Source organism: Aquarana catesbeiana, linkage group LG01 (genome assembly GCF_042186555.1).
Source record: "Aquarana catesbeiana isolate 2022-GZ linkage group LG01, ASM4218655v1, whole genome shotgun sequence".
In the NCBI taxonomy this organism is placed as follows: Eukaryota; Metazoa; Chordata; class Amphibia; order Anura; family Ranidae; genus Aquarana; species Aquarana catesbeiana.
In genome coordinates, this window is record NC_133324.1 from 151,823,765 (window position 1) to 151,837,123 (window position 13,359).

At 40.7% G+C, this 13,359-nt stretch overlaps 1 protein-coding gene across 1 annotated transcript in view; it reads right to left on the reverse strand.

The window, feature by feature from the left end:
• The window catches only part of EDIL3 (EGF like repeats and discoidin domains 3), a 1,025,075-nt gene that overhangs the window by 549,306 nt on the left and 462,410 nt on the right, over window positions 1-13,359 (reverse strand). Inside the window, exon 4 of the mRNA XM_073624465.1 lies at window positions 1,993-2,121. Within this exon, the coding sequence (XP_073480566.1) occupies window positions 1,993-2,121 (129 nt within the window). The remainder of the gene's footprint in view (window positions 1-1,992; window positions 2,122-13,359) is intronic.

Consider the following 13,359-nt stretch of genomic DNA (forward strand, 5'->3'; position numbering starts at 1 on the left):
GCATGTTTTGACCAATAGACCTGGAAATCTACATTAAATGGCCTGCCTTTCTAGTTGGGCATACAGTATTTAAGGTGGTATTAAACCCAAAGGCTTCATTGTACATGGGACGTTGTTTAACCTCTCCTGATTGATACAACTTAACAGCTAGAAACCGACATCTAAAAACGTCCATTGAGCTGCGTTTACATGCCGCGTTTAGTCGTGTTTAGCCACTTTTAGCTACATTTTCATCTAGAAGCATTAAAATGAAAAACGTCTGTAAACGAAACACTGCTAAACGTGAGTTACTGCATTTAGCAGCGTTTACAGGCTGTTACAGGCATTTTGTGTTTCAAATGGCTCTGAACATCTGTCCTGAAAGCATTTTTTCCTGTTCCAAAAAAATGCTTCTAAACTCAACTGCCTAGAAACAACTATAAACTACCCTGTGTACATGTACTGATAAGAAAACATAGAGGAGAGTTCAGGGGCAGCTGAAAAAAATGCCCCACTGCTCCTAAACATCCGTTTACCAGCAGCAGTGTGCATGAGGCCAAATTTTATTATATTGCAACTTACCATTTCTTAGATGTGATGGCTGCATTCTTTTTCTCTTTTAGGCATTTTGTCTTCTATTTTTATATAGTGATCCAGCCATTGAATATGTTGTTTTTCAAAAGAACAAGCTGTCCAGCAGAATGTATCAGTTACAGGGATGAGACAAACCATTTACCACTGACAGGGATGCTAACAATGATCAGCTTTTATTTATTTATGTAAAACCTTTATCCCAAAAGGAAAACCTGCTGTAACTAGTTATATAGTATTAGCTGGAGTTTGGCTTTAGTTTGTTAGTGTATTTAAATCTGCTAGGGCTTCACCCCTCTAATACAAGAGGTGTGTTACTGGCCAGATCACCAGGTAAAAACAGAGGGAAAAAAGACTAAAGACTAGATTTTCCGTCAGAAAAATCTTGGATGTTTTTTCCAACGGAATTCCGCTCAAGTTAGCCTTGCATACACACGGTCACACAAAAGTTCTCTGAACTTTCGACAGTCAAGAACGCGGTGACGTACGATGAGTCAAGAAAATGAAGTTTGATGCTTCCAAGCATGCGTCGAATTGTTTCCAAGCATGCATGATTTTTTGCGCATCTGAACTGCATACAGATGAACTTTTTTCGACCGAGAAATAGAGAACCTGCTCTCAATCTTTTGCTGGCTGGAATTCTACCAGCAAAAGTCCAATGGAGCATACACATGGTTGGAATTTCTGACCAAAAGCTAATATCCGACTGTGTATGGGGCATAAGAAAAGAAAACTGATGCATCCACCACATCTAATGACTGCTAAGCTGCAATATATTACATTTTTAATTTTGGGTTTATTACTACTTTAAGTGTATGCCCATGCAAGCGCTGGTTTGTTCACACGGGGATGCACAGAACACCATAGCAGAAGTCCTATTCATATCAATTGGGAACTGTTTGCTGTAACTGTCTATAAAGTATTAGTTGGAGTTTGGCATCAATTTTTAAGTGTATTTATATCTACCAGTACATCTAACTACGCCCCCCCCCCCCCCCCTAGACTGAAAATGCTGCTTTCCAAAGGTGCCCTCTGCTCATTCATCCAGAGTGGGGGTACTCTAATACAAAAGGTGTGTTAATGGCCAGATCACCAAATGAAAACAAAGAAAGAAAAGCCTAAAAACAGAAAACGAATGCAGCCACCACATCTAAGGACTGGTAAGCTGCAACAAAGCATTTTTGGGTTTAATACCACTTTAAATGAGATATACGGTTTTAAAAATACCAGAATTGCAAAATGTTCAATTATCTTAAATTCTGCAGAAGCTTTCTATCAACAATCTTTGCAACCGAGACCTCTTGGGCCTACTTGTTTTATGGCTCATCATTATAAGTCATACCACAATTTAATAAGTTTTTTGGTTAATTGTGAGCAGTCTTAATTCCAGAAATAACACAGAATCACAATAACATTACTTACTATGCTGGCAGTGGATTCCATTAAACCCACGGGGACATTTGCAGACATATCCAATAAACGTATCACCACGAAATGCTTCGCTGATTTCACATATTCCACCATTATGACAGGGGTTTGGATTGCATAGATCTGAAATGCAAAACAAACAGATGGCAACACATATCAATAAACATAAGTGAATAATTATACAAAAAATAAAAATCTATGAGATGCAAGTTTGCTTAGTACAATAAATCACTAAGAAATGTGTTACATATTAGGCTTCATTTACCAAGGTGATTGCAATAACAACTGTATTTGTTGCCCATGGCAGTCTGACTCTTAACTTTTGAACCTGCTTAGCAGAAAATATGCTAGATGAGTTGAGACCCAACCCTAGACTAGACTTTATTCTTGTTTTGGATAGAATATGGAAAGGCTAGAAACTCCGTCAACTTTTAAGCATGGCATCTGACCTAATTTTGGTGAATTTTTCTGCAGACCATCAATGTAATTGAGCAATCAATCAGTTCCTAGGATGATTAAAAGTTTGCTGTGGGGGACTGACAAAATTTGTCATACTGAACTACATTTCATGCAAAAGGAAACAGAACAAAAAGGGCACAGAAACCTTGTTCGTTACCCACAACTTTTTATTACAATTAAAACTGAACAAATGCATACTCACAAAAAGCCATAGACTAACCAGTGGTGTACAAAAATCCAAGTGGCAAGATGGTCCTTAACTAGGGATGAAACTCATAAGACCCAGACAGACAGCAGACTTGCTAAGGGACGCATTTTCAAGGGACAAGACCCCTTCTTCAGAGCAAAGCTTGTCTGGGTGACGTACAAAAGGGGGCTTGTCCCTTGAAACATGTCAGCTAGCAAGTCTGACAGATGTCCTGGTAATATGAGTTTCTATACACTATCGATAAAAACACCAGATTTTGACTGCTACCCCTCTTATTCAACCAAACTATGTATGAGACATCAAATAAGGTCACCTAAAATATTACTTTTATTGATATGCATTAAAAAAAGCTCAAGTACATAAACAATCCTTAGCTAAGGAATAATTGCAATAACATACTGGCACAATATTGCCTCATAAGTAATGAATATCATGTAATATTATAGGCTAAGTAAGCAATTCTGCTGGAACAGTTCAAAATCACATACGTAAACTTCAGAAGTGTAAAGTGTATTCTTCAAGCAGACTAGGAGCTTGTATTAGTCCTGCCTCAGTGCACATAATTCCAAAGAGGTACTATGCAAGGGCTAAATATGAATTATAAAGAATTACAGAATGGGCTGTAAAGAAAAATGGTGTATTCCAGAGGAGCAAAATTGGGTAAATGTCCACCAGAAACAGATGTGCTATCTCAAAAATGATGTATAACATATAATACAATGGCGGGCAGTCACAGATGACCGGATTTTCTGAAAAAAAACTCCAACCCTCAATGTTAGCTGGTCACAAATATTCCATGGTTAAAAAGATCATCTTTATTGAAGGACCATCTTGTCACTTGGTTTATGTACCCCGCTGGTTAGCCTATGGCTTTTGAGTTTGCACAATTTGTTTGGTTCTAATTTGAATAAAAAGTTGTTGGTAATGTGCTAGGCTTCTGTGCCCTTTTGTTCTGTTTGCTTATGTTGTCTTAAGATTCCCCAGTCTAAAGAGGGCGGCATTCACAGAATTTACCAGTCTCGAATAGGGAGCCGACATCTTTCACATACATACAAACTCTCATCTACCCTAAGTGCTACGGTGTCAGTTGTTTGTTTTGGTCTAATTCCCCCGTACACACGATCGGACATTGATCGGACATTGATCGGACATTCGGACAACAAAATCCATGGATTTTTTCTGACAGATGTTGGCTCAAACTTGTCTTGCATACACACGGTCACACAAATCTTGTCGGAAATTCTGAACGTCAAGAACGCGGTGACGTACAACACTTACGACGAGCCGAGAAAAATTAAGTTCAATAGCCAGTGCGGCTCTTCTGCTTGATTCTGGGCATGGGTGCCATTTTGTGCGTCGGAATTGTGTACACACGATCGGAATTTACACAAACGGATTTTGTTGTCGGAAAATTTGAGAACCAGATCTCAAATTTTGTGCGAAGGAAATTCCGATAGAAACTGTCCGATGGAACCTACACACAGTCGGAATTTCTGACAACAAGCTCCGATCGCACATTTTACGTCGGAAAGTCTGACCGCGTGTATGCGGCATAAGAAAGAACATTTCATGCAAAGGCTAGTTTTTGGTCTACCACATACAGAGGTTAGGATTGGTGGGAGACAGAATGATTTTCCTGTCATAGGTCCAGATCTTTGTAGAGCTTCTCTTTTAATGCCAAAAACTGAATCCCAAAGAAAAAGTATAAACAGCTGAAGAAACTTTTCATCTAGAGGATAATATGACTAAACTTTGTTCTGACAAGAATTCCCTTTAACTGTCTTCGGGCTTCCGGTTCAAACATTTTATTTTTCCATGTTCACAAGCCATATGCAAGTTTAAAGTGCATTAAGATAGCAAAATATAAATGTACATATATTCAGATATTATGGCAAATTTAATGGACTACAAGATAATATGTGTTATAATCTAGCTGTAGTACAGCACCTCAAAAGTATTATCATCACGAGGTGAGCTAATTGCTGCTTTATGGAGCTTCAGCAGCATTGTGCTATAATCAGCGCTGTTCTTGCAATCACCCATAATGTACTTGCTTCTCACAGAGCTGCTGTATTTAGCACAGCATAAATACTGTAGTTCAGCCAAAGGGAAATGGCATCTAATGCAGTTCGTAGCTAACATTCAACATCTTTTCTTTTTTAAGAAAAGTTCTCATCCCAGCTAAATCACAGTAGGATGAAACATTGCTATAATACCAGATAAAAAATAATTCTAGATTACAATTATGCCTTGTGAGATGAGTGGATTAAAGATTAAAGTGATCATAAAGTCTTACTTTTTGCTTTTATATAACAATCAATGGAAGTGCAGAGAGTGGCCCCAAACCTCCTTTTCTGGGGTCCCCACTGGCTCTCCTGGCTCCTCGTCTTCTCCATGCACCCCCATAGGAAGCCACTTCTGTGTGAGCTCAATCCTGAGCTGTGCTGCCTGCATCCATAGACACACACAGTGTGGCTCAGCCCCGCCCCCTACTCACTCACTACAGGATTTGACTGACATCAGTGGGAGCCAATGGCTCCTGCTACATCAGCAAAGCCTGTGAGAGGAAGGAGAGAGGTGAGAGATGCTACAGACAGGCAATGGATGGAGCGCTGGATTGAGTGAGGTAAGTATAGGAAGGCGGTAAGGGGGAAGTACTGCTACTTAACATTTCTTACCTCAATGCAGAAAATGCATTAAGGTAAAAAAAATGTAGGCTTTAGAACCACTTTAAATAAACCATCGTAATGGCAATAAACAAGTTAAGATGGTGCTTAGCCATTCTGAAGCCTGGTACACACTATCAGTTTTTCTTCGTTCAACACAGCAGGCTGAATGAAAATAACCGAGGAGCTCCGGAGGAGCTCACTGTACCAACTATCTGATGTTAGTACAGAGATCTACCCTTTTAGCTATTGTGTTCTGACAGGGGTACTGCCCCCCCCCATTATTGGCTACGAGCAGTAATCAAATGCGATTGTCTGATGTTTTTCTGGCATGCCCCTTTGACAGAAGCTGGAAGCTCGGCCGGCTTCTGTTGGACAGGATGCCATACACACGGGCTGACTGCCGACCGGTTTCTGTTGAACCGGCTGACACCAACTGATAATCGGCCCGTGTGTACCAGACTTCAAGCTGGCCATAGAATTTCAGCTAAATACTGCTGAATCATCTGAAATTTGAGAAGTGGCTGGCCCTGCAAGCACCACCCGGTTGAACAAAAGTCGATTTTAAAAATGAATGGAGTCAGGTGGAAAATTATTGGTCAGCCAGTGACCAAGAGGTGCTTCTTGGTCACATCACTTCCGGGCCCTTTGGTTGATTGTGCTGGGTAGTGAAATGCACGCCAGCAGCAAGTGTAAGCCGGGAGGCACCATTAGATCCAGACACACGCGAGAAGCCTCAGTTCTGGGCTAAGGCACCATATATGTAAGCAGACATTTGGCTTTGTTTTTTTATCTAATGTTTTAAATAAACAGGATTACATGATTGGTTTTGCCTTCCATTTTTTCACATACCTCATCTACAGTTTTGCGGAGGAGGAATTTTTTGGCTAAACAATCTCCTACATTGAGCAAGTTTATCTTGCTAAAAGCGCTACTTGATCTTCTTTTTAATTAAAGAGGTCACTTCTATCTGGTAAGCTGAATCCACATATGGAGCACTTTGAGTGTATTAATTCCAGTTGGAGATGGACTGTTCACTATTGATGCCATATAGAAGATAATCAGCACTGAAGAATCATAAGCATTAGGACTTCTATTATTTTTTTATTTATTCTTGTTCACATTTATTTTGTATTTCAATATGTATACTGATTGCTTATTTTGTATATTAGAGCACATTGCACTTTAATATGGATATAGAGGTATTGTTCTACTGAAATATTCCATTATTATTGCACATTTTATTGGACCTATGGTCCTCATATGAGCGCCCCCTTACACCCTATTCATTACTATGTAAAGTAGACTCACCTACCTTAGTCAGGGGAGCAGCTGTTAATTTTAGTTTTTGGCGTGAGGTACAAACTTTTTCAAATTTAAATAAACTGACTGCTAACTTATAATGGTTCACTTGTCTTAAAGAAACCCTGTTAGCAAGAGATATAGTTAAAAATCTATGCATCTAAAGCTGTAATCCAAAGGTAATAAGCAACATTGTCTTAATAGTATTTTCCATTGTCATAATTTCAAACAGCCATATTATACAAAACAAGCCTTCTTTTCAGCAGGCAACCTTTTTCATTCCATTGTGAACATTCTTCAAGCACAGCAACAGCACTGGGTATTTTTCTTAAATGGAGATAATGATGTGCAGATCAGGGTGTACCAGAAGTGTTAATCGTCAGCTAATTTCATTTGTACAGTATCTCACTAAACACTGACTGGCTCACTCAAGAATCGAAAGCAAAAGAGCAACAAGGTTGTGAAACGTATAGTCTTCAATGAAATCAGAAATAATCACTTAATTATTCTTACTACATTAAACTGAAATCGTGTTGGTTTCTCAGAGTTACTTAAAGGAGAAGTACAGCCAAAGCTTGTTTTGCTGTACTTCTCCTATGGACCACAGGCGTGCAGTTTGTTCTGCACTCCTGTGATCTGGTTTCAGCAGACAGCGGGCTGAAGCCCGCTTTTGGCTGACGTCACAGAGCCAATCCAGACTCGGGAAGGATCGCAACCGTATGGTCGGGATCCACCCACATGCCTGGACCAGCATCCAGCTCAGCCTCTCAGCGAGCCACTGAAAGGCTGAGCCAGGCGCTCCCTCCCCCTTCACAGCCCAGCGTTCTAGTGACATAAAGGGGGAGGGTGTTCTCAGTGTTAGAGCTGGCTGTCCAATAGGCTGTTCACTTTGCAGGAAAATGTTCACTTAGCTTAGTGAATGTGGTGGAAATATTGTTTGACTAGCCAATCAAGTGCAAGGAAAGTTTTTTAAAAAAATTTAATTTTGCGTGTACATATTCGGATAATGGAAGTCAGCAGAGCTTCTCCTCATCACTAAGCTCTGGGAAAAATTCCCTTGCAAATTGAACAGTCTATTTGACTTTAGTAAATCAACCCCAAAAGTAAACAAAATATACTTGATTTGGTAAAGGCAAATCTACTGTTCATTTTGATTTTCAATATTCACACAAAAGCTGTGCTTGATTCCTCTGTCTCACAATGTAGGCCTGTGGGCCTTATTTACTAAAAAGTATACAAGCACACCATTACAAAATTCATATATGGACAAAAAAAATCTAAAACTTCAAGGTATTTACCATACAAGTACGTACAGGCTACATACAGGCATACCATGAATTTACTTACAATCGTGTTTCTCTACACTGACTGAACAGTGGCCAAGTGGTGGTATACCTAAGGAACTGTATCCATGGGTATGGCTATTACCAGCACAGTGAATGGCTTTTTTGATCAGTTTCTTTACCTGAATATGTGCATTTCATTGCTTAGTGAGTTGGTCACATTTTTTTTTTTTTCAATTTTCAGGTAAAGAGATGGCATGCACATGACTCAGTACACCCTCACCAGAATAGAAGCCACATAAAATGCATTATCGTAACATTTACTAGGTCTGCATTCTACATATGCATGACTACAATACAATCACATCATAGTGAATTATCCCAGCTTAAAGATTAAGTTCCCATAAATGAGCATGTTGCATGGTATACCCACATGTAACATGTTCATAAAGGGGAACTTATCCTTTAGGCTGGGTTCACACTGAGGAACAGAGCGACTCACAGCAGGGGGTCCTGTGCGTCTCCATTCACTGTTTCAGGTCCGACTTCAGTCTGAATTTTTGGCTGAATTCGGACCTGAAACGGACCAGAAAACATACAGGACTCCTGTGCAATTCGCACTGGAGCCGCTCCGGAGATGTGTGAACCGACTCCATAGAGAGCCGGTCACAATCTCCTGTCATGCAAATTGGATGCAGAGAAACCCACATCCAATTCACACTGGTGTGAACCCAGCCTTAAGCAGGGATAATATTTTGGGATGTGACATCTAACATGCTCCTATGCACTTGCCTACCACTACCAGAGCTCCATTCTCATTGACAGCGGCTGTGGCAGTGCCGCTTTTACATTTTGAAAACCGCACAGGTGTCCGGGGCTCCACCTGCACAGCCCCATCATTTATTCACATAAATTTGTGAATGAATAAACTACAAGCCCTGCCTTTCACAACAGCAGATGGCATGTAGTATTAATGAACTGTGAGCTTGCTGATTAGCATGTGTGTGCCTACAGCTCAGAAATTGTAGAAAAGTAGAGGGGACTCTGTCTGAGTCCCTGTTATAGAGATTCACCCTTTCTATCTGTCTTGATGACTAATTTCTCTGAGAAAGAAAGTGGGAGGAAATCCTAAATTTTAAACAGGGAAATAGAGGGCAAATCATCAAAATCTTCCAGCAGGAACACTGTTTCTGGTAACAACTGTCTAAACTTGGACATATTGGCTGAACAAGATAAAACACTTGATTCCCCCCATCTACACTAAAGGTTATAGATGAACGAGTCCCCAATGCCAGCTCTTGGATATGCTATTGATATTGCTGTTCCCTCAGTGGAGGTTCCCTTTAACTGGTGTTTGTAGTTTTTTGGATAGTCGTGGACTTTAAGTTAGTTTAATTTGCAATGAGAGAAAAAAGGAGCAAGCTGACAAAGAATAATAACAAACATACTGGCAGCAGAAATCCCTTCAGCGCTACAGCTGGAGCTCCCATTGTTTCCATCTGGAAGCAGACCACGCAGACGTGTAAATGAGATACACAGCACAGGTTAAATATAGGTCACAACTAAAACTTTTCTATTGATGCTGTGCAAGCTCCTCCAGGTGTTGTTGCTGCTCCTGAATGGTGGGAGTTATGTTATACAAATAAATGGGTGGTGGTATATTCTACATGCCACTACCAAGAGCACAAGGGGCCCTGATTATGGGGCCCCTAGTCCTAATATGTTCTAACCAACATACCACTACTATAAAAAAACATGCTGGCAGATTTATAAAGCACAGTGGTGCACTACACAATCTATATGAGAGGAGGAGAGCTTGTTCAAGTGACCTGTCAGTCATGTCACAGATGATTTGAAGAAGGGCCACGCCCCAAAACGCATTGTAATGACGACAGCCATCACCTTCATCTCCTCTCCTTGGCTTGCGCTCCATCCACAACCCTGTGTACCTAGCCTCACTTTGGATCTGTGCTCCCCGAGCGTATGGCGTTACACTCGGGCTCCTCCACCTGCCGGTCCTCGCTAGCGTTTAACCCAGCTGTCGACCTGCTCCTCTCCTCCCCACAGGTGCCCCTCCTTACACCACCGGTGCTCCAGCCCAACAGGTTTCTTCATCCACCCGGCTCTACACACATCCTCTCCAAGGTCATTTGGCACATTAGGAGTTCAGTCCACCACCGCAGCACCGCTACACACAGCTGGCTTAGACCTCACCATTCACAAAAGTACAGTCACAGCGGCTTCTATGGTGTTAGCAGCTCCATCCATGCAAGGAGTTTTTACCTGTTGGTTTTCAATAATTCACATTATGTTCCAATAAACTGACATATGCTTATAACACATTGACATCATCGGAGATTTTTCCAATAAGGAGTTTCCATTCAGCGCTTTAGTTGTGGCTGTTTTCTGAGTGTTATTGTCCATTTGCACACCGCTCCTGGTATGGTCAATCCACACAGCTACTTTCTGGTCCCCTTGCACCAGACTTATTATTTTTGTTACATTGTCACAGTCATGTGACTGTCCTCTCTGCCAATCAAGGACTGCCTGCTACAGCATAATGAAAGGAGCACTCAGGGGACACCACAGGTCTAACACCAAAACGTATGTGTTATGAATGAGAAGCAAGCACCACAGAGAGAGAATAACAATATTGCTGTCTGTTTCCACTAGGGAAGTTCCCCTCACATCCTGTTCTATTAATAGTAAAATAGGAAGCAAGAGAAGTCTACCCCATGGGAACACAGAGTATGGTAGAAGGTTGGCATCCTATCAGGTAAAACCCCAATAGGATTCTAACCTTCTATCATACACTGGGGGTTATTTACAAAAGGCGAATCCACTTTGCACTACAAGTGCAAACTACAATTGCAAAGTGCACTTGAAATTGCACTGAAAGTGCACTTGGATGTGCAGTCACTGTAAATTGAGGTGTAGATCTGAAATGAGGGGAAGCTCTGCCGATTTTATCATCCAATCATGTGCAAGCTAAAATGCTGTTTTTTATTTTCATTGCATGTCCCCCTTGGATTTACAGCGACTGCAATTCCAAGTGCACTTTCAGTGCACTTTCAAGTGCACTTTGCACTTGTAGTTTGCACTTGTTGTGCAAAGTGGATTTGCCTTTCGTAAAGGCAAACGTAAAGGTAACCCCCACTGTGTTACCATGGGGTAGACTTCTCTTGCTTCCTATTTACTCCAGCAGCCTGGGTTTTAGTTGGGAAGATTTTCCTAACTTCCTGTCCCCAGTGACACCTGCCAGCCTGAAGTGAAAGGGAGGGTGGATATCCACAACGGAGACGTAAATAACTATTTTTATGGAGGTCACAACAATAGGTTCAAGTACCTTTTACCCAAAAATCTGATCTGAAATCTGTTGTATTGAATCCTGCAGACCCATTCATAAAAACTGCTCACAGTGTATAAAAATGCTTCATTAATTATTAAACCAAACTTATATTACCTCAAATTTTGCCTCTACATGGACACAGGAGAGGTAGCTGGTGCTTCCCAGTTGCCTAGGAAGATGTCACCTGTTCATTTCAGTAAGCAGTTTTTGGACTGCAGTTGAGAGATCTCACAAGATCTCAGGAACTCCTTCATAGAGGTTTTTTCTGGACAAATGACCAAAAACAGGAGATATTTACTATAGATAAATTATCAAAACTCTGCAAAGACTCAATAAATCAGTCAAAGATTTGTTTATGCCCCCCTGCACATAGCGATTGGCTAACTTCTGTTAAGGGAGATCTGGATGTAGCAAACCATTTAAACAACTAGTTCTGTTCAATCCTCTCGGAAATAAAGTGCACTAATAATAACAAGTTGAGGAATCATATTGGTTCTAGTATTGATGGTTCATCTTTAGGATTTCTGGAGACAGAGGTAGCAGGGGAACTGGCTCGGTTAAAACTTAATAAAGCAATGGGCCCTGATGGTATTCATCCCAGAGTTCTAAGAGAACTGTGAAGTATAGTTGTTGGGCCATTAATGGATCTTTTTAATCATTCTCTTCTAACAGGAGAGGTTCCCCATAAATGGTGGATAGCTGATATTGTACCTATCCACAAAAATGGCAATAATGTAGAAACTGGCAATTGCAGGACAGTGAGTTTAACATCAGTTGTACAAGCTAGGACTTAACCCTTGGGTGGTTCAGTGGACATGCAGTTGGCTAAAGGATAAATACCAGAGTGTGGTTGTAAATAGGGTTCAATTGGAACAGAGGCCAGTTGCTAGTGGTTTACCACAAGGCTCTGTACTGGGTCCTCTTCTATTTAATCTATGTGTAAGTTATATAATTAAAGGTTTATTGGGCAAGGTATGTATTTTTGCTGATGATACAAAGGTTTGTAATAGGGTTGGTATCCCTGGAGGTGTCTGTAAAATGGAACATGATTTGGCATTGCTAGAAGATTGGTCAATGCAGTGGAAACTGAAGTCCAATGTTTCTAAATGTAAAATAATGCAACTGTGGAAAAAATAATTTCTTGAAAGAGTACAACATTGGGGGTACAGTGTTAGCTAGCACTACAGAGGAAAGGGGTACTTATTTCAGATGCTTGCAAAAAGAGCGAACAGTGTGACCAGGCAGTGGGAATAGAATTCTAGTATACATCACTAGAGGGATCACCAGCAGAAGGAAGGAGGTTCTGATTCCCCTATATCAGGGATTTGCAATTAGTGGACCTCCAGCTGTTGCAAAACTGCAAGTCCCATCATGCCTCTGCCTCTGGGTGTCATGGTTGTGGCTGTCAGGGTCTTGCTATGCCTCATGGGACTTGTAGTTCTGCAACAGCTGGAGGTCCGCTAATTGCATATCCCTACCCTATATAGATCTTTAGTGAGACCTCATTTAGAATACTGTGTCCAGTTCTGGAGACATCACTTACAAAAACATATTGATAAGATAGAATGAGTCCAGAGACCGGTAACAAAAATGGTGAAAGGTCTGGGGGATAAATTATATCGAGAGCGACTTCAGGAACTTAATTGTACAGTCTGGAGGAATGAAGGGAAAGGGGAGACATGACCAAAATCAAGAACATGGGGACATGACCTCAAACTAACTGGAGGAAAGTTCAAAGCTAATTTTAAAAGGTACTATTTTACTGAAAGTGTAGTTGATGCTTGGAATAAACATCCAGCAGAGGTAATGAGACTATCAGCAGTAAATGGTTTCAAACATGCTTGGGAGAAACATAGATCTATACTTGTCAAACTAGACAAAAAAAGTTCATGAAACTCCCCCCCCCCCCTCAAAAAAAAAAAACAAAACAAAAACAAAACAAACAAACAAAGGGAAAACAATGAGTAGTCAATTGACTACTCAGTCTTTTTCTGCCATCAATTTTCTATGTTTCTGACCAGGAAGAAGAAGCCAGTCACTGATGATGTAGGAAAAGAAGATGGCAGCATTGGTGGTATTCACAGTTCCCCATGT